The following is a 22,436-nucleotide window of genomic DNA, read 5'->3' as shown; positions in this document are numbered from 1 at the left end:
GTTCGCGGATTCTTTTGTTGCTGGTTTGTGTGTGTGTGTGTGTTTAAAAAAACTTTAAAAATAGAAAAACCTTGTTCTTTAAAACTATTTCTAGTCATGTTTACTCTTATAAGAACAAACATTCAGTCTAGTTAGTGTCCTGTAACAAATGCTTTCCTGGTGAAATAATGTAAACCAAACATTGTTCTCTGTATCTGTGCAGCATACGTACAGGAACACATGAACACACACACATGAATCATGATTTCATAAAGAATTCTTTTATTTCTCTGTCAGTTACTTTAAAAAATGAGTGTTCTCTTACACGCTCATGGTACAAGTTTTGATCTCCCTGGGCGGATTAAGTGCTTCTGAAAGACTGGGCCAAAGCACTGATAAAACACAACATGAGTTATTGGGTAGGTTTGCAGACTCCCCTGCTTATATTTCGTGAGTGCCCTTCAATCACGCTCTACAATCGGCCTTGTGCTGTTCCTGGCATTTCTGCTGGAACTGAGGCTGCCCATTATGTCCAACTGCATTGAGATTTGGTGACGAGGAGTAGCAAAAAAAAAAAAAAAAAAGTGATGAACATAACATTTTGTTCTTGTCTAGTTTCACACTGAAGGCTTTTGGTCAGAAGGAAAGAGGAAGACCTTCTGTAATCTTCCTAGTGCTGTTGTTTCCAATGTTCACCAAATGGTGTCTGTTGTCATTAGCCAGGTGATCAAGTGACCTTATCAGCTGAATGTTCTGTTGCATAAAACATTTGTGTCCTCGATGCTGATCCTCATACAGTGATGTGACTGTGCTATAATCAGAGGGGATACCTTGTGCTAATCTGTCAGAAGTTAACTGTATAAATGAACTACAGATTCTAAAGGGGCATTTTTCTGAATGCCATATGCCAGGCATTTATAAGATAGTAGAAAAGTTATGGCAGCATTGTTACAGAAATGATGGGTGGCTATGTGTTGTGAGTGTCAAAAGGGATGAGTTCTGTCTTTTGTGACAGTGCTGTATGTGTTTAGGTACCTGTGGAAGAGAAATTACATGAGCTGTCCACAACCTTTTCACATCCATGTATGACTCTCATTCTTCCACATCACAAGAATCCTCTATTGAGGTCACCTTATTCAAATTTTATAAAACTGTCTGTCAGAACAGATGGTATCACTTAAGGATAAAAAGCTTAGCCATAGATGTGAAGAAAACCTGCCTCTTCAAGTAAGGCCTGCTAGCACGTCTTAGTCTTTATCACCTATGTCTTCTCTCCCTGCATGACAGAAATTTCTCACAGGTTTGTGACTTCTCAAAGGCCTGTACATTTTTAGATGGGTTTGACTTGTTGAAACAACTCTGGTCAAACGACAACTTTTCTGTCTCTCTCATTTTGTCGATCTATGAAATGGTTGTTTGGGCCATGGAAGTTAAGATGTGTAAAATACATTTGTAAAGGCAATGGCTTCTCTTGTGTGCTCAGGGTAACGAATCATTCAGACTGACAGTTCAGTAATAGCTACTGTAACTTACTATCTTTCTGCAGTATGTGTTCCCCTTCCTTCATGGCCAGTATCACCATCATCTCTGCTCCCTGTCAGTCCTCATGTTGCTCTTTGGGAGGCTTCTGATAAGCTCCCTCAAGTATGTCAGTCTTCGGCCACTGCTGTTTCTATGTTGTTTGTGTTAATTTATTTTGGGTGCTCTTTGAAGGGTAAATTTTGGCATTAATTTTTTGCTACCTTCCAAACAATATGTGTATTTTTTAAAGTCTGTTACTGTCTGTCGTTACCCAATCTGACTGATAGAACACGGCAGTTTTGAATAAGGTGTTATTTTGCAAGTTTTCTCACTCCTTTTACTGGCTCAGATTCATGATAAGAAGTGTTGGATATTCAGTGTTATTGTTCCTCTTCAGGTGAGGATATAATGTGGATCTTTAAGGCAGCTTTTCAAATCAGGTCTGTTAAAAATTTGTGTCTACCCAAAATTATGGATTTCTGATCTCAGGTCCGGATGGTGGTCAGAACACAAGAGTTAGTAGTGTCACATGTATTGGTTTGTATATTTTGCTATGCTGAAAAATTATGTTGTGCTATACATTTATCAAGTTGTCTCCTTTCTGGATTCCTCCTTCTGGTTTGACTGTATAAGAATAAATGGGATGATAATCTCACGGATGTTGCATGCCTGCTCTGTAATTGTGTCAAAATAAATGATGGTTGACTCCACTTAAGACGTATGAATAACCTCTGCATACAGTAGATGGCAAAAGTTTATCAGGCCTTAGAGCTGCATAATGTGAGGCCAAGCTTAAACAAATACTGTGAAGTTAGAGTGAAAAAGCCTCCAAATTCTTGTGTCCCGACTACACAAAGATAACATAGAACAACAGATATTAGGCGTCTTCCTTATCTTTTATAACATGAGTTTTTCCGACTAAGGATGTCTTCTTCTTGTCTTTATCTAGTTTAGAAATACTTAATCTGGAGAGGTTTCTATTTGGATTCTCTAAGTGATCATGCAGAAATGGTACCTTAACTTCAAATAAATTTGTTCTTTGAAACTTATTCTTCAATGATTCATAGGCTTTGCTGCTGTTCCTTTATAATGTTGTTAGTCTTGTTAGCCCCACACAGCTACGGTAGGATAATTTTCAGTATAGATGTCACGTTCAACAATACCAATGAGATTCAAAAGAAAAGATAAATTCTGCTTGTTTACCCCATGCTTTGCTACTGTGGGGGAGGTTGGAGGTCAGTATAACCTTTACAGCATCACTGACATTGGAAAGAAGAGACTTGTATGGAACTTCTATTATGGAAAATAAGAAAGAAAAAATGAATGCAGTAATATAACCTTGTCATTTCTAGAGTCCAGACTGATTGCAGTCTAAAGGGAGCCCTTAGGACACATGCGCATTAAGCAAATTGAACCTGGTTTTGGAGAGAGTGAACGAAAGAATAGTGACAGATTTTTACAAGGTTTATTTTCAGAGAACGCCTGACTTCTAAGGAATGAATCAGTGGTCTCATAGAGGTCACAAAACTCCTGTTCATAGCTAATTGCTTTTTCTTACCCTCCTGAAATGAATTGGAACTGCCTGGAGAAAAATGATTGGCTTTGGCAAAAGAAAAAAATAAAAGTAAATGCCTAGCTTTGGGAAAAGCTGAGGCACAGACAAATAACTGCATTTTGTTTAATAGCCACCTTAGTGGTGACTTTGTATGCACAGTTCTGAAGGCATTGCTGCAATGCAGTGCTACTATTTTAAGGTCAAAGGATATTAATTGTAGAATCTCAGAACAGTTTGGGTTGAGACCTTAAAGCCCACCCAGTCCCACCCCCTACTATTGGCAGGGATGCCAGCCCCCAGCTCAGCCACTCAGGGCCCCCTCCAACCTGGCCTTGGAGCACCCACAGTTTCTCTGGGCAGCTGTGCCAGCACCTCACTGCCTCTAAGTAAAGAATTTCCTCCTAACCTAAATCTCTTCTCTTTTGGGAAATTAGCTGTCTTTTCCAGTCTAAGGAGATGAAAGTGATGAACATTTGTGTTTTTGTTGTGGTGTTTGGGAAACACTTTTGGTTGTGGGAGGGAAGGATTTTTTGTGGGTTTTTGTGTTGTTTTTTTCTTTTTTTTTAATAGAAGGCACTGTATTTTCTACAATTCATTTGATTAGAGGTGCCTAGTTTACGGAGTGTGACCCCATTCACAGCACTGTCAGAGGCTTGCCTTCAACTGCAGCTGGAACAGGTGGACCCTTAGGGCTGTGTCCAGTTAATATTCAACCTTCTTGTGAACTTTGCTGCATTTATACTGTACCAGACTACTAGGAGTGCCAGCTCAGGGAAGAAGCTTGATACTGAATCACTATTGAAAGTCTCTGTTAACCAGATGGTCAGTCTCCTAAAGATGGTAGGCTCTGTTCTGCCGTAATCTCATTACATACTGGAGGGAGATCCAGTGCAAATGCAGCCCTTATAAGTGTGTTAGTGTTTTGAAGTAGGGCCTGTTTGAATCTTTGTTGTAGAAGGAAGATTTTTGAATACACCATGTTTGCTGAGTCTGACTGTGTTACACCTGCAACTGGTTTTCACCGTGGAAATTAATGAGCTAGAGCAGCCTGTGAGAAACCATTCTGAAGAGAAATACGAGGATGAATCCCCACCTGCAGGAAGATCAGTCATCCCTTTTCTTTCCTACATACGGGCTTAATAGCAGGATGGAGAAACTACTATAGAGACTAGAAGCTCCTCTGCATATCTGCTGCTAGGTCGATAAGAACTCCTTGTTCCCCAGGCTGAGGGGAAAAAGCCCCAAGCTGTTTGTGTCAGCTGCCCTCAGCATTCCCTCAGATTGGAGCCGTGAAGCACTGTGCAGTGGCTGGCAGTGTGTGTGATGACAGAGCCACCACTGTAAGTCAGAAATAATGAAGACATCTGGGGATTGATTCCAAGCTATCTTTTTACAGTTTTTTTGGGTTCTTTTTGAGAAGTGGAGGATGAAGGCAAGTTGCACATTGAAACCCAACATCTTTTTCAGCTAAAATAGCTGTTCTGAGATGGGTTTGAATGGCAGCAAAAAATGGGCATGTACAACGAAGAACAGTTTGACACTGCAGATGCAAAAAGCGTGTGGCTGAGGCATGCCAAAAGGTTGTTATAACACAAGCCATGTCATCAGCTGCCTGCTGCTCTTGCCGTGCTGCATTATCTTTGTGGGGAATAGCTCTGATTACTGAGCTCCGCTTGTTTGCAAAGTGACAAGTCAAGCTAATTAGCTGTGTGGGTGGAGTATTGGATTCAGTCTCACCAGGGGGGTAGCCTCATCCTCCCCTCAATTATGTGCATCCAGCAGCAGAGCTGGGCACAGAAGTTTGTTCGTGGGCGTTTCTTCTCTAGAGATTACGGACACAGAAGCCAGGCTAAGTGGGGCACTGGGATAAGCTTTTTTTAGCCTGTCATACAGAGAGTGTAAATTGCAGCCACGGAACTGACACTTTTGCACGGAATAAGGAACAGTTACTTCTCACTCTGCAGGATATGTGACAAGAGTGGGTGTGCAGCGATGATAAAGTCACCAAGTTAAGTATCAGGCCTGTGTGACTGATTTACAAATACTAGTGTTCTTTATTTACATAGACATGTAAACAACAGAAGGTAAACAACACCACCCAGCTCGGTCTAATAAACAGGCTGCTGCTGCTTCGCTTCAGAACCTGAGGTGTTTTATACAATTCACAGAAACTGTATTGACAGCAAACGCAGGAGGACTACAAGGTTAGCTCAACTCTTTCTTCTTTGCACGGAAGTCGCATGCACTGTGCTTTGGCATGACAGAACTGCACCACTGAGGCCACAAAACAAGCAAATGCGAAGAACCCACTAAGAGCTGTTCTTAAGGTCAGATATGGCTCAAGTTAGCAATATTTGTACCTAGTATCACTTACAGCTTTTATGTACTCTTAAAGCACTTTGTGAACAAACAAGAAATCTTTGCTGCGTCCTTTGCAAATGATCCCCAGCCTACACACAAGGAAACACACAAGGCCTTGAAATACTGACTTTCCAAGAGCTCACATTCTACCAGGCTAATTTCCCAACCTTGTGCCTTAAATGTAGCACCATTCTTCTCTCTTGGAAGAATATAACTTTTTTATATTCTGAGACACACATTCAAATTCAAGGTAAGGCTCCAAGTGCTGCAGGGCAAAGGATGGTTGCAGTCCCGACCTGAAGCTGTGTGGCTTCAATGACACCTTTGCTGAAAAAGGAGCTAACAGCTGTGCATTGCAGCCACCCCCAACCTTTTTCAAGTTTATCCAAAACTAAAATTGAGTAACATCTGCTGCAAAAGAAAACCTATTTGAGCACAACTGTGCTGAGCCACTGTCTTGCATTTAAGTGCAACACTGAACCATACCCATGTTGTCTTTTAGTTTTACAAATTTAGTGTAGTATTTCCATTTGAAATATTTAGTCAAACAGAAGAATACCCAGTGGAGCAATGAAGAGCTGCTTTGTGTCCAGGAACAATTTTTCTTACAGTTTAGCATTAACAACATCAGGTATGGCCTGAACAGGATTCAATTCTTAGCTGTAAATTCACATTATAGTTCCACACACATTCAGTGATAAAGCAGATTGGCATGTTTCTATTGCAGATGTGTCTGCAAGGTGATCGCTATGGCTTGAATCCAAAGCTTGTTCCATCTTTTCTACCTGTACTTGATACGAATAGCAAGTTAGGCTCAGCTCATACACTAGGTCAAATTCAAGCATCTACAGATTGCTGCTGAAAGGCAGCTGGGCAGGTGAGATGGAGCGTGGTATTTAAATGCTCAGCTGCCTTCTCTTGTGCACTTCACGCTTCAAGCAGTTTTACTTCTGCCCTCCCAAGAGGAACTATAATGATGATCTTCAGTTTTCAGAGGAAAGGAACTGAACCACATCAGCTGTAAGACACACAATTTACAGCTGCACTACAACAGAGGTGGAATAGAGAGAGAGCTATTTCTGCAGAAGCTGGTTTGTTGTTTTTTTTTTCTTTTGTCCTTTCAATTCCACAGGTGAAAAGGAAACTTAAGAAACTCTCCTTAAATAAAAGCTATGTACAAATTGCACACGTTGCAAACGGAGCACTGAGATCAGTTACAGAAATAAGATATACAGTCTTCACTGATAACATCTCTTTTGATATAAACAGTGATAAACAGCATATGCTTTCTTCAGATGTCAGAACCCAGCAAGACTGCAATATTATGTACACAGGGTTTGTTTGCCTTCTGCCTTCTGCAGCAGAATCCTTTAAAACTCTGTTTTCACTTTGGAAGCTGCGCAGCGACATTCCTGTGCACCACGTCTCTCTAGCTTAGCGGATCACAAGAGAGCTGTCATTGCTGTCTGGCTTATCGGGTTCAGGCAGTCTCTGGGTGTTGAGTAACCCTCACTCCCTAGCGCGTTCGCCTGAGGTTTCTGGTAGTCCGTACTATAGCTCACAGAGGTCAGAATACCGTTGGCTTTAGGTTTGTCGTAGTTTATTACGCTCTGGGGTGTCTGATAGTCTCCATTCCTGGTATCAGTCTTACATGAGCCAGAGAAACTGCCGGCAGAAAGGGAATGTTTCTGTGAGGATATTACAGGTATGTTGTAGCCATTTTCAGAGGGAAAGTTATTTTCTCTGGTGACGTGCCGCTCGATGATGGGGGTGGCATATTCAGGCTCCTGGCTGGTCAGGGGCAGAGCGTACTCGTGCCGGTTGGCTCTGTGCGGGCAGTGGTAGTGGTTTTCAAACTCTGCACTCCCCCTTCTTCCCTCTTCTTCTGTGTCCATGGGTCTGAAAGTAGATCCTTTCCGCGTTACTGTCCCAGTTCCGATCATGAGAGGCTGTTGATAATCTAAAAGGAAGTACCAACTGCTCAACAACACATAGCCACATTATTTTATGTAGTAAATGGCAGAAAATGATTTGCTTATTATAGCAAACCCGTGATTATTAGGGATGTCAGGAAACACTGCCCCGTCTCCAATTCCATATCCTCCTTCATTGCCCAGGTGTTGCAGAGCTTGGCAGAGCTGCTCTGCAGAGGAGCTTCAATCTGTCACATCTTTACTCCCTCCCTCCCTGCCTTTCCCCGCCTACATACCCAAAAGCATTAACATCATTTCTGGAGAATACCCCAAAACTCTATGAAAATAAAAAGAGGGAGGACAACAAAATATAAGCAATAAACCCGAGAGGGGACTTCAAATGAAGTTCCACAAAGGAAAAAAGTTCTCAAAACAAGTGTTCTACTTTTGCAATAATTAAGATGCCTGAAGGATTCTTAACGAGTCCAAGTGCCGGCTCTATTTAAAAGGAATCTCAGTGGCTGACTGACAGGAGGATAAAGTTAGGCAGAAAGGCAGCCAAGAGAGTCAAGGGAAGTGTGAGATGTGTGAAGTCAGCTTCCAACTGAAGCGTGTGTGCGAGGGGGACGAGCCATAAGGCGAGCAGCAGGAGTAGTGCTGCCGGAGAACAGTTCACCCCATGGAGGAGGGGGCAGGAGCTGAATTGGGAAGGGAGAAATGACCCCAGCAGGAGCATGAGGTAAGATCCAGGGGACACAGCCTCACAAAGTGGATATTTGCAGTTCTGGTCAGAGAGGATGCCAGGCTGCTGTATTAGAAAGCAATCTGAACTAATGGGGTTTTCAAAAATTCCAGAAAATTACCATGCTGAAATTCGGCATTTTAGCTTTTTTACTTTGGTGCTTGTGAAAATTGCTTACTGATGTACATGGTGACCTGAACAGCTCTAGTAAACGACACTGATAAAACACTGTATTCTGGCACAGGCTTGAAGAAGTTAGCTCAGATTCTGTTTTAGCATTGTAGTTCATCTGACATGAGCTTGGAATTCAATCCCATATGTCATGTGAATCTTTCTGGCAGTTCCTGGCTACTTCCCAAATGTAGCATGCAGGGTGAAGGTGTTATGATATGTCATAAGTGATGCAGCTCTCACCAGCACTGCTGCTGCTACACTGAGGAATTTCACTTGCTCAGAAAGAAGTCTCTCCACTTCCTCTGGGGGCTGCCATGAGAACCAGCAAGCAGTGAGGAATTCAAAGGGGAAGAATTTCATGTAGTATGGTAACCTATATGCAAGTTGCATGCCCACCACAATTTAATTATGTAATATCATTTGCTGCACATTTCTTAGCTGCAGTCCCAGTTTTCATTTAGTGTTTCTTATTTCTACGGAGACTGCAGGTGAAACGCAAACTTTGGGAGCTCTTGGGCCAGGACGAGAGGTATAAATTCTCATACACTGCAAGAGGAGAGGATGGACAGAGCAGAGGCCCATGCAACACAGCCAGGGTAGCTGGTAACCACAGTGGTAAGGGACTATACTACCTTGCTTTCCTTCATGAAATAAAACTGCTTTATATTCAAAAACTGCATATTTATATTTTAAGTTTCTGTAAAGCACTGACAGATTTTAAAGTGTATTTCTCTAACAAATTTTTAGGAATTTCTAAGATTTGAAGCCTGGGAAGGGCAAATAAATTTTTCTGGAAGGTTGCTGATCACTTATCTCATAAAATGGCTGCTCTGTCTGGCCTTTCCAGACAGAGAAAAACAGGCAGGCATAAGATGCACTAAGAGGATGAATTAAAAAAAACATCCCTTTGGAATACAAGCAGTACTGATGCAGGGATTTGCTCTCTCCAGACATTGACCTGAAGCCAAGATAGCACAGAAGAGATGCATTGAGGTGTTTTTTTCTCTTTTCCCTCATCTGTCACTTCAGAAGACCTCATCTCCAAGACAATTCAAGGCACCAGGAATACTGTACACATCTCAGCATGACTTCCAGCTGGTATGGAATCCAACCACAAACTGAATAAGCAATTTTTCTACTTGATCAGCAGCAAGGAACATCATATTTTGTTCCAATGTCAGAGACATTTGAATTAAAATAGAAATATAAAAATGTGCCAGCAATACCTTAGGTATGTTAATAGAATTATATAAGAATAACAGAATCACTGAAGTTGGAAAAGATTTTTAAGAAATCTAGTCCAACTGTCCACCTACCACCAATAATGCCCACTAAGCCATGCTCTTAACTACCAGTACATCTACCCTTTCCTTAAATACCTCTAGGGACAGTGACTCTACCACTTCCCTGGGCAGGACAGTCTGTTCCGAACTCTTGCGCTGCATCCCTTGCCTGAGTGCATTTCATGCTTGCCTTCAATTGTAAGTTGTTCAGAGCAAGGAAAAAATCTTGCCAAATAAAAAAGGAAAAACAACAACAACAACAACATATAAAAAAAATGAAGGTTCATCTAGTGTTTTTGTCCCCCCAGTACATCTGAGATGAACACAGATAAATCTGTCCTTGAGCCTGAGCTTTCACAAGAGTTGGAGCTTCTAATATTGCTGGCCTGTCCTTCCTCCTGCTAACTACTTTCTGCACAGAATAAAATGAGTGCATCAGAGAGGGAACAATTGTTACCTGCCATGTCGCTTGTGACCAGATCTAGTTTTTGTGGTGTCTCCTTCTCATTATTATAGCTAATGGTAAATTCAGTTGACTGATGTCTGGTGAAGGGCTGCTTGATCTGTTTCCAACAACCTACAATAAAGAAATAAGAATAGAAGATGTCAGAAAGTTAAATGCTTAAAATTAGAAGGCTTATCAGAATGTTAAATTTTTAGTGTACTGATTGCTGTCAATATACTTAACTACTTACAAAGCAAGATTAAAACAGACTGTTTGAAAAACAAACAAACAAACAAACAAAAAAAAACCAACAAAACCCATAAAAACAAAGAGACTCTGAGATTCTTCATGTAGAAGCTAAGCCATAGAGAGGGTTTTCTTCTTTGTCTTTCTTGGGAAGAATGACTTAAGTTATATCTTAATGCCTATCAGTAAAATATAAGCTTTAAATCAGCAGCAAATTTTGCCACCACTTATGTAGCAATAATAATGTTTTGCAATTTCTTTTTTTAAATTTTTCTTTCAGTTGCTGAGTATAGTTTCCATGTCCTTGGTATCTCAGCACCTGCACTTATTTGTTCTCACAACATCACTGTGAGACAGAAGAGAGAAAATCCAGTGTGTGTTCCTTGTCTGGCACCTGTAACGTGTGGTCTATTGAAAAGTGGGTTCAACTCCCAGCTTGCTCAAGTCCCAAACCTGGTGAGAATCAGAGTTACTAAGGATGGAAAAGTCTACTAAGATCACATAGTCCAACTGTCAGCCCATCCCCACCATGCCCCTAAATGCCACATCTGCACGTTTCTTGAACACCTCCAGGGACAGTGACTCCACTTCCTCCCTGGGTCTTGTAGAAGCTTATGCAATTGGCCTTGACCCACCAATCCAGCCTGTCCAGATCCTTCTGTAGGGCCTTCCTACTTTCAAGCAGGCTGGCACTTCTTCCAAACTTGGTGTCATTTGCAAACTTATTGAGGGTTCACAGTGTTTAGAAGCTTAATTTGTGAAGCATACACTACAAATGAACGGAGTGGATAAGAGGCTATCTCCAATTTCATGGGATTTGTCCTCATTAGCAAGTGCGAAAGGATTTTGATGTGACCTTGAAAAATCATATTAGCAAATATGATGTTAAGTACAAATTAGTTTTCTAATGAGGATGAGCTGAAATGGGTAACAAAGTTCCTTTCCCTGATGCCAGCACCTGCTGAGGGATGAAATTTTGGAGCTGAGCTGTTGCAAGAGATGTGAATTACTTAGTGATTTCTTTTTAATGGAAAGCTGAGTTTCAGAAGGATATTCCTCTGCAGAGTTAGCAAGCCAGGAAAAAGCAGCTGAGCTCCACCTTCCTGGCTGAGAGGAGGCTGCTCTAGAAAGCATAATTAAGCACAACAGGGTATGTTATTGCACCAGGTTTGCAGGCATCTTCTGCAGCAGAGACCTCAAAACAATCCTCTATTCTGATTTTAAATGTGAAGTACAATTCAGTATTGTTAGGCTTCATTAATATAGTCTCAATTAGGGAGGGCAGCAAAATGGAAACACTGAGGCCATAAAAAGATAGTTAGCACTTGCTGTCTTGGAGAATGGCAATCCCCTCTGCTGTGGGGGAAAAAAAAGGAAAGTAGCAATTTTCTGCAAAATAGGTGTTTTGGAGGAGGGAAGGAAAAGAAAGGCACCTGGGAGCACTCTTACATGATCATTTATGAATTCTGTGTAATAGATCTTTTGCTAATTGCCCTTCTGTCATAGAAACCAAATTACTTTGTTTCTCTGGGCACTGTTCTGGGATGACACAAGTGGGACTATCATTTGCCATTTCCCTTGTATGAAATAGTGAATTTGAATGAGGAAACATGGCTGCTCTTTCAGAAGCATCTCACCATAGTGCATAAAATCCTTCCCATTGGCCAAGGTGACAAGACAGGACAAGACAAAGCCCACCATTCTTCACTAACCTGATTTCTGAGCATTGGATAATCCATAAGAAAGTCCTTTGGCTTCTTGCCTGTGAGGAGAGGAAAGCATTTATAAACTTCTGCTCTCATAGCATTTCATCTTCTTCACTCCTTCACTTCAGCAGAGAGTCTGTGTGTTTAGCAGCTGAAAACAACTGTTCTCTTTTAGTTCCTGGAGGATGCATTTATTAGATTGTAAGGCACACAAACCCATATTTCCACACTTGGTTGTTTCCCCATCTGTGTGCATGTTCTGAGTGCTGCTGTGCAAATTCCTTCTGTCTGAAGGAATTCCTTCATGGACTTGATGTGTGCATGTCGTTATATGTCACTCTAGGTAATGTTTTGGGTCTGTTCTTCTGAACATTTATGGATTTTACTGGAAATCCAGGGCAGAGCCAAGTACTGCTCATGATGAAACAAGATCACCAGAGCTTTGTTTATGCTTCCAAATCCCTGGATGCTGATAGATGCATTTTCCTGTTCTACATTCAAGGGCAAGTTCAGAAATGGACACCTACTTCAACCCAAAGTTAGCAGTGCTTCTTCCAATTCTGACTTTGTGAAATAGAGTGGCTTAGTTTTATCTGCTTAACAATGTATGTGTACCACTCCTTATAGATCAGCCGTGACTTTGGCCCCCGCCTTTAATTGCCTTACGTGATGAGGAAGCAGAAAGAACAAGAACAAAATGAAATAAAATGCTTCAGATAGCTCAAATGTTTCCTTCCCTGAATTTCTGCTCAGCTTTGGTGTGCAAACTGTTCCATCTTCAACTGCATTACATTTTCACATTTGTGGGTATGTGTAGGCTGAACTGAGCAGCTGGTTGCATTGGACTGTAAATTGGGGTGTGTAGTTCTGAACCTGCTTCATCCTTGTTTTCCTCTAACTAGGGGATGATTAAAAAAGACAATTTACAGCAGCATGAGTTCTATTTGGAAGGAAGACTTAAAAAAAGATAATCTATTTCCAGTTTGCTGGTTTCTCTGGAAAGAGAGCACATATTTGATTGTGCCAGCTAGGACGCCACAGATATCTCCCATGACAAAAGACAGTATCTTACTTTCGTAGGGCTGCACAGATACAAATTCCAGAGAACAGGAACAGACACAGCACTATGAGGACTGGGACAATTATAGCTGTAAGCTTTAAGCCTGCATAGAAAAAATAAATGGATAACAGTTAAAAAGGCAGATTACTCTGAAGATGGATATCTATTCCAACAGATAATCTTGCAGGAACACTCCTCGTAGGGGAGCATGTAAATGTAAAACAGTAGAACAGCAGAACTGCTCCTCAGCCATATGTAGCTGCCTGCCATGTACACGAGTGGAACGGAGTTGAGAAATACAATGAACTCTCGGTCTCTAGGCGGACACTTGGCACAATATCTGTAAGCATCCTTACACTGAGCAGTTTTCTTATTACATACTGGGTAACTTTTTATAAAAAGCCACTTACAGCAATGCTGTTTTGAGTTACTTTTAAAGCTGCTAAATGAAGCTGCCATTTTCCATGCTGAGTATCTGGCTCCTGCTGATCTGGCTGAAACGTTTCAGTCAAAATAATTCAAAGATTTCTGAGATTTGAGATAGGGAAAATGTTTTGCCTGTGTTTAAAATGATTTAGAACAGGGATTTGGAAATTAGCCATGAGGTGACTTTTGTGTCAGGAGCATGCATTTCACTATTCCTGCAGACACTTTGAGAGTAAGGTAGTGCACATGTCCATGGGATATTTACAGCTTAGCAGATAAAGTTTCAAAATATTCCATTTTCAGTGAAGATGGATACAATTTACCCATACCACTGCACAGATCAACAGAGTTAGCTCTTGGCAAGAGCAATCCAGTTTCAGAATTTTTTTTATTTTTATTTTTTTTTTTAGTAATGATCACTTCTTAAAAATACTTTGTTCACAGAGACAGTGCTACAACTATTAGCTACCCAACAGTTAGCAGTCTTCGGTATGGCGGGTCCATAATTCCTGCCTGGCTGTGGATCCACCAGTCAGCCAGTATACAGTAGAAATTTTATTTGTTCACTTTTTTAAGATCTAAGAATTTACCTCCACTTAAAGGATGAAGATTGCAAATTAAGGCACTGAGGGAGAAGTATGAGAATTAATGTTGCCTGAGCCCCCATGAAGGTAAGTATTATGAAAAAAACGTTTAATTACACAATCGTGCACTACAGTATATTGCTTAGTGCTGGGGATCTGCTCTGAGAGGAGTTGTGGCAGCTTAGAGAGAAGGTAACGTTTTTGTAGGACCACTGCTCCACGTATAACAAAAGTCAGAAAACGGAGAGGGTGAGGAAGACAAGAGCTCCTCCAAAAATGCTACTGATGCTCGGGGCAGTCTGTTGAGCCTACGAAGCATAGCAAATAACTAAGCTGTCAGGGAAGAGAAAGCCTGGTATTACACACATCAAGAAAAATTAAGGCTTTCAATTTCTTTCTGTGCCTCAAGACAAAAAGAAGCCAAGCTCCTCCCTTCTCTCTCTGTAGTTAACCTTTGAAAATGTCTGAAGGGAAAACAAAAGTTTTGATTTGTGAGAAAGTTTACCCAGGCTGGGGTGAAGACATGATGCATCACAGAAAAAAATCAGTGATCAGCTGTGTTACCTAAATTGGTTTCTTCTGATGGGATGGGCTCTGTAACAGTTCTGTCTTCTTTCCCAAGGGAGGTTTCTGTGCTCTGACTTGTTTTTTGCCACATTGAATGTGTAAATGAACTATTCACTGCAAAAAAGAGCAGGGAATGAGTTATTCTGTGGTAACACAGCACTCCTTTGGAGCACTGTGCCTTGGAAGCACTGTTTACCCCATACCTTGCATTATTCGACAACCAATCAGCTCAAGCTTCAATGCTATCCGTTGGTTCCAAGATTGAGGAATAATTCGCACATAACGTGCCACGATTGGGGGAATGAAATTATTACGTACAACGTCACCAGAGTCGGAGTTGCCTTGGAATACCTGCAACAAAATGTGTGTTATTTGCTGTGTTTCAAAAATCTGCTTCTCAGAAATGCTCCTGACGTCCAACTTCAAATATTTTTATTATCCTAAAACTAATGTATCAATCATCTGGGACACAGCCACAAGATTTTTGGAAATGGGAGCTCTGAAAAGAATCAGTCTTTTTAATTCTGGTAGACGATTACCTTTCACTGTTAGCTTAGAGAGGAAAGTTCTGTTTCCATTCTCTGTGATTTCCAGTTAATGTATGCTGGTATAATGCAACATTTTTGATTTAATAGTGCTACACAGCCCTTACTTGTGCATCAGGGAATATCTATTTATTTAAAGTGAATATTTCCAAGTATTTCAGAAAATTGTCATCTTTCTGTATCAAGACCAAAAAATGACCACTAACCCTGTAGCTGTATGTGCTTTGTTCTGTACTTCTTTCCCGGGATCAGTTCAGGCTGTGTATAGAACAAGTAATCCTTGCAATACTAGTACTTGGAGATGCTTCAGCATGGCCTAGGAGAATGTATGAGGCCAATCAGATAAGAAAGTGAGCTCAGCATATCTGAGATAAGACACCAGGCTATACAGAGTTTAGATAGGACAAGTTTTGTCATGTTTTTTGGTTGTAACAGAATATATCTAATAATGTTTTCATAGGATTATTTGTAAATAACAAATAACTGTGGAAAACTGCAAACCAGAAGATTTTAAGTGGCTAGCCTTCACAAAATTCACCTGTTATGAGACTGATTTTTTACTTCTTGGGCCAACATCCCCTAAAAAATCTTAAAGCAATTAGCACTGTGCAGTGAAATTTGTTTCTGTACAAGCTGAGGAAATGGAAATCATAGCTAGAAGGAAATCTTCCCGCAAGTCTAACAAGTTTTTAAAACCATAGTCAAGACTCAGCACCAGGTAGAGGGTTACCAAGCTCCCTCATAAAGGATTAGTGAAGATGATCTGACTAAGAACGCTGTGGGAGCAGAAAGGCTTCTGTATTTTTGTTTCAAAGAAAACAGGAGTTTTTCCCGGAAGAATATTAGCACACGCTGTGCTGCTTTTATCAGATCGTTGTTGAATTCATTCAGTGTCTATGACAGCTGTTGTGCAGACAGTTGTGGAATTTCTTTTGTTTCTTTAAGAGCATTTAGTTTAAGTGCAGGTACATTGAATCCTAACAAACTTGGCCTGTCAGAAGAGTCACCCGTGTGGTGTTGAAAGTGGTGCAGTCCCTAGAACACTGTCCAAAGAGGAGCTCAGTCTGCAAACATAGATAAGTAGTACCGATATTTAGCTGAGCTAAATACTTCTCCAAATAGCCTCTTGTACAGCTTTAATCTCCCTTTTTAGTACAAATAGTATATGCACATGCACAAGCCTTTGTATGTATATCTCACAACTTCAGAAAGCCCTGGATATCTCCCTTGCTTCAACAAGCTTGCTATCTATGCCGCAGCTGTAAATTTTGCTGGTGAAGACGACCCAAGTCTGGACAAGTCTGAAGCTCCTGATCTTTCTTGTCAGTGAAAGTCTGTCCTTCAGTGTCAAGGCAGCGCAAAGATTTTTTTCTCTGTGCTTTGCTTCCACTCCCACTTTCTCTTACCTTTTCTTCATTGCTTAGAATTCCTCTGTAAGTTCTCCATTTCGAGTTGTTATTTCTGTAGTTCAATATAAATGTCTTCACATAGAAATTAAAATTCTGCATAGTGGGTCCAGAACCAGTGGTTTTGATCCCTTTGAATGAAATGCAGAATATATTTTCATGTTAGGTTTCTTTTTCAATGCAAGATTTTCAAATGCAAACACAGCACAACCAATTCAAAGACCTTTATCTTTGAAGCCTTAATTTATTTTTTAAACCATGTATGGAATTCAGTGGCCACTGAGTTTAGAGTTTGGGTCAAGAATAGAAATCAGCGTTAAGCTGTGAATTTCAAGGATCTTCAATCAGAGCCTAAGTTAATGACTCCAGAAATGGTAATTGCTTTTTAATATTATGGTCCATATCTGCAGTCTGAAAATATATGCAAACAGAATTTCTCAATACAGAATATTTACTTACATTCAATGAAACAAAGATTTAATTAGTGCATTCTTAAATTTTCAACCATGTTTAGTTTCTTTCTCCAGTGGAAAATCCAGCTGCTAATAATCAGAGTGATCTACCTGTTATTCTCTTCTTCTCTCCCAAGTCTATCTCCAACCATTCATGACTACTGCTGTGGTTAGAGGCCCAAGCCAGTCCCAGGACTTGAAGCCACGCCTTGTCAGGAGACCACTGGAATAGCTGTCCAAATTCGTTGGTCTCCTCCCAGTAGGAAGATGCAGTGATCTGGCTCTTGGAGAGGAATCCTTCTTCCAGACTGAGAGATCTATTGCAGCCTAGGAGTCCCAACACAGACAGCCATAAGCAGTTATTTTGCATTTTAACAGTCTATTTTCATATTAGGCAGACAACATATGAAGACCATTCACAACAGCCAAGTCAGACATTGCCTAACCAGGTGCTAACCTGATGCTATCCATTAGTGTTTGCCAGTCAATTTATAGTGGATAATCCAGTACCAGAATGTTGCAGTCCCTCTCCTTTACCAGTTGGCTCCTACGTACACACTTTCTGACTACTGAATCTGTTATTTTTTCTTTCTCATTTTGGTTTTTAATCTCTGCAGTATTGTTTCGTTTATGTGAAGACTTCTTATATTTTATTTTTCTCCTTCTGAATCATAATATTTATGTTTAGAGTTTGGCATTAACTAATTTTGCTGTACAAAACATTGCTAAAATGAAGGCACTTTACTGAAAGGAATGCTTTACCGTAAATATTTCATGTTTTTCACCTGCAATTAGGGCTAGGAAGGTTCCTCATTAATGAAGCTCCTTGATACTGCTGCCAAGAGGTGATATCATGAAGGTAATAGCTTCAGGTAAGCATTACAAAATCCACCAAAGAACCCACAAAATATCTGCACATCAAGGTTCTTTAGAGAGAACAGGCCAGTGCAATATGGTTTCAATGAGTTAAAAATAATTTCCTGACAATTACAAAGGCCTATACATGTTCTCAAGTTTTCACTGGAATAGTAAATGATTTTATCTAAGATGACTGAAATATAATTCAAGTGAATGAGCATGAACTTTTCCCCCTGCTTTTCTATGTTTTATGCAAATTAACAGCTCGACAGATTAAAGACATTTTGCATCTTTGAAAGTCACAAACAAAAGCTAGTTCTGTGTAAGTTCAATGTAAATATATTTCCATCCCTCTGTATGTTTTAGCTCTTTTATAACAAAGATGGAACTAATAAGTGTCTGAAGAAAAACTGCTTTCATTTTCTGCCACCTAAAGTACATAAAAATGAAACTGATTGCCATTTTTCATATGCTAGCACCAGAAATGTAATATCAGAATGCTATTCCTTTTTCTCATCTATGTGCAGATGACTTATTCCTATTCTGTTTTTTTTTTCCAGCTCACTTCACCTCACTTCTATTTTTTATTCAACCTGCCAATTTAAAAAAAAAATAACTGTCCTAAAATACCTTTTCTAGACACAGCCTAACATTCCTCTGATTACTTTCCAAAACTTTTGAGGAAATACTTAAATAAAAAAAGGTAAAAATAAGGCCATTTTTCTTACCATTTGAAGTAAACATAAACCGCTTATCTGACAGCGAACCACTGTAAGAAAAAAAGGTAATTCACTCTTTGAGGAAACGGCCATAGGAATGATAAGAAATGGGTGGCTTTGGCACTATACAGAATAACTTTTCATCCAGCAGAGTATCTCTGGTGAGGTAACTGTTTGCAGTGCTCTTGACTATCTATCCCCTCAGAGCACTCTCGTGCATCCCATGCTGTGACAGAATCCAGCGCAGTTCTAGCAGCTTTCAAGCATTTGCTCTGCTCTATGATACGGGATGATTGCCCATCTCCCCACCCTGTTACTCTTTCTGTGCACTTTTGTTTCACTTCTCTACACAAGATCTTAATCACTGCTGCAAAATCTTCCACCCCCTGGTCCTCAGACCAGCAAAATCAAAGCACGCTGAAGAAGCCAGGAAAGCACTGCTCTAGCATGAGGCCGGGTTCTCTTCTCACATCAGTTTAAATTAGAGGAACTTAACTGAAATCTGTGAATTTCTATTGGTGTAAATCCACACTGTTGTAAATTCACATTGGTGTAAGACCACATTGGTGCAAGAAAATTGCCTTAGGACCAGTGAAAGAGTTATGCCTGACTATGACTAATGCATATTAGCTCCAGTCATTCCTTTTGCCTCAGTCAGGCAATGAAAACTTCCCATTGCTTTAATCTGGCTCAGATTAAACAATTACATTCAGATTAACAGTTTGGTTCTGTTATAGTCACATACAACAGCTCTTCGTAGGAGTTCTGTTAACACATCTGTGGTTTCCCTATTCTTCCCTGCAGCATGGGCTACTTCACTTCTGGAGAAAAGCCATTTCTTGGGCCACCCTCCACAACTCTACACAACACAGAATGTCACCCAGTGACTATAGCATGGAAAACCGTGCTCTCAGCCTCTCCATGGAGCCATTTTCCCTTCTGATTCTCACTGTGATCCCAAAATGATTCCTTCATTTGTCTTCACAATAGAAATAAAAGTTTGGGTTTCAACATGAAATGCAGATTTCCTGAAAATCTGGCCTTTTCTGTGCTGCTCCGTGTGGCCTCATGCATGCATCATGTGCCCCTCTGAAAGCTCTTGGCCAGTATGACTGAGTGGAGTACTCCAGCACTGAGCCAGCTCCAATAGACTGCCCTTTGCTGCCAGCCAGGAACACTTCAGGCTGCTCAGGGAGGTGATAGGTGTCCCATCCATGGAGACATTTGAGGCCAGGCCGGCTAAGGGTCTGAGCAGCCTGATCTAGCTGTAGATGTCCCTGTTCATTGCGGGGGAGCTGGACTAAACGGCCTTTCAGGGTCCCTTCCAACTCAAATAATTCTATGATTTCCTCAGAGATTACCTATAGAGTCTAACAGCCTACACCCTGACAGCGGTGCACACAGCCATATGGTTTTTAAGTGCTGCAAATCAGGAAGTGGAAAGCAGGCTGGTGTCAAGGTCAGTAAGAACACTGCTTCTTTTTGTCACTGAGGGAAAGCCAATGCCTGCAGGCAAAAGAGGCCCTTTGGGGTGGGGGAGAGCACTGGGAGCGAACAGATCTATTTGGGCACGTAGGCAGTGGAATCACTAGGATGAGAAATTCAGCCCCTCCCTCCCACATCCTCCCCCAGGCGATCCTCATGGGCCATCAGATGTGTTCTGCTTGCTTCCAGCCAGCTCAGAACCCCAGCCAAAACTATTTTTGCTTTCTTAGAGAACACAAAACAATCCAGTTCAAGAGAAGAAAAGAAAAACTGTGATCAGTAAAACCTACTCAAAACAGAAGCACTTCTCGAATATGTATTTATGTGCTCTCCCTCTGTAATAAAAAAAAGTCACTGAGCTCCCTTTCAAACTACAGGACTGCAATTTTAGCAACCAAAGGGAGGAAGTTAGCTCCTGATACCTGTAAAGCTATAAAATCGGGCTGAAATATTTCTGCTATAATTCTGCAAGTCACTGAAGAAGACAAACTAATTCAGTAAGTGGCAATTCATCAATTTCATAATGTGACAGGTGGCATTTGTCATACAGATTTCACTTTGTCCTTTAAGGGATGGAATCACCCCATGCTCTTCATTTTCCTGCTTAACCAGCAGCACCGCTGTCAGAACTGTATGGCAGACCTATGCTGGTGCCTCTGAGAAAAAAAAAAAAAAGAATGCTGCTTGACATTACAAGCTTATGTAAACCTCAAATCCTTTATTCCAGCATCTGTCCCAAAGAAGCTTTTTATAAGCAGCACAGGTTAACCCAAATCTCATATTCATAGTTCACAGGCACACGGGCTCATCCATTTTCATAGGCAAATGACTTCACATGTGCAGATGTACAGTTAGAGGCCTCCACAGGCAGCTCACATTACAAAGTTAAACCCCATATATTTGTCCTTGGGTAGCAGAAATGCTCAATAAATCCTGCCACTTGATATTCATTATATCATTTGTGGGTTCAGGTCTGCACATGGGGCATGAGAGTTGGAAATAGATAACTGAGCATAACAAGCTCGTTGAAAAATGGAATCAGGGAGGCCAAGGTCAGGTCTTAAGGGCTGGCAAGTGAACGATTCATAGCTCTGCTGGTACTTTATAACACAGATATTTAACAGCTCGGTGCACACAAGCAGCAGCTTTGACGAGGTCAGTTTCAGCTCAAGTCACTAAATAATTTAAATCTTTAATACTGAAATCTGCTATAAATGAGATTTTTAAAGACTCGAGTAAGCTTTCATTTAAGGCAGGACAAAAATCTGGTACAACACTGCTATCCTCACACTTTTTCCTTGCTGGTGCTTGCAAGCAAAAAACATTCGAAGGAATGTATTGCCGTGCGGAGGTGTCCCAAGGACAGGGAAGCTGGGCAGCTTTGGGAATACGTATTATAAAAACATTTTTAAAGCATGATATGCACTTTTTAATTTTTCATAGTAGATAGGCCATCTGCTTCCAGGAACACATTTCCATGTTTTGAGATAAAATGATCTCCCTGCACCCCTCAGTTTACCTCCCTTGGTACAATGAGGTCACAGCAGTGTTTCTTCTGCTCCTGGGACTGTCCCAGCCACCAGGGGCAGCAGAAGCATTCCAAGAATCATTGTTCTCACCCTCCAGCATTTCTACAAATCACACATCTCACCTGTAGGCATCTGACATGCTAGGAGCCCATGTAGCTTTGTCTCTCCGTATGATCTGCAGAAAGCATTGGTTGATCCCTCAGGGCAAACCCATTCTTTTGGGAGAGCACCATCCTTGAGGAGTACCTCTGTCTACCCCAGTGTGCAGGAGGTGACGGCACTCCTCACTGGGGTGCTCTCTGTAGAGCCTCACACTAACTGGGATAAATCCAAGCTAGGAGGCCTGTTTCAGCACAGGAGTACACATCTTGGCTCTTGTTTGAGTCAGTGGGAGTTCTATCGCTCGATGTTACAGTTGTTTTCATCTCTGCAGGCACTTTCGTTACTCACGTGAAGTGGATAACTCATTTTGAGTAGCAACAGTAAAAGGATGCTTGGCAGTGAAGTTCATGGGTTAATTATGCAAACAGTGTTTTTCCCTAGCACATCTACATTTGCTTCTTCTACACTTCATTCATTGCTCACTAACTCTTGTACTGTGAAAAAATACAAGTGGGAATCCCAGCTGTCTTTCATTATACCATTTTATGTGCTACTGTCTGTGTTACACCTGGGATTCTCAAGGATCACACACATAAAAATGTATGTAAATGGTTCTACAACCTCTGTAATTAAGGCACAAAATATTTAATTTCTTAGGATTTCATAAAGCTGGCATGTGTGATGGAAATAATTTGTATTGCTCGCTTTATGGTAAGGCTCACTGCTGAGCTGAGCCCTCAGTCCTGCTTTCCTTGGTACAAGATCATATCATTTTTCC

General features: G+C 40.9%; 1 protein-coding gene across 2 annotated transcripts in view; it reads right to left on the bottom strand.

Annotated features, from left to right (window-relative positions):
* Positions 1-5,086: 5,086 nt before the first annotated feature.
* The window catches only part of DCBLD1 (discoidin, CUB and LCCL domain containing 1), a 46,655-nt gene continuing 29,305 nt past the window's right edge, over positions 5,087-22,436 (bottom strand). The window contains exons 7-15 of one of the 2 annotated variants that reach the window (XM_042882126.1): positions 18,552-18,592; positions 17,077-17,292; positions 16,514-16,644; positions 14,766-14,913; positions 14,560-14,676; positions 12,998-13,088; positions 11,932-11,981; positions 9,986-10,105; positions 5,087-7,376 (exon numbers count right to left, since the gene is read on the bottom strand). In XM_042882126.1, coding sequence (XP_042738060.1) covers positions 6,859-7,376; positions 9,986-10,105; positions 11,932-11,981; positions 12,998-13,088; positions 14,560-14,676; positions 14,766-14,913; positions 16,514-16,644; positions 17,077-17,292; positions 18,552-18,592 — 1,432 coding nt within the window. In that variant the 3' untranslated portion in view covers positions 5,087-6,858. The remainder of the gene's footprint in view (positions 7,377-9,985; positions 10,106-11,931; positions 11,982-12,997; positions 13,089-14,559; positions 14,677-14,765; positions 14,914-16,513; positions 16,645-17,076; positions 17,293-18,551; positions 18,593-22,436) is intronic. The other variant, XM_042882134.1, reaches the window with a different exon arrangement.

Source organism: Lagopus leucura, unplaced genomic scaffold, assembly GCF_019238085.1.
Source record: "Lagopus leucura isolate 7727_CA_CO unplaced genomic scaffold, USGS_WTPT01 Super-Scaffold_73, whole genome shotgun sequence".
In the NCBI taxonomy this organism is placed as follows: domain Eukaryota; kingdom Metazoa; phylum Chordata; class Aves; order Galliformes; family Phasianidae; genus Lagopus; species Lagopus leucura.
Note: the sequence above shows the minus strand (reverse complement) of the source record. Positions and strands in the feature narration are given on the sequence as shown.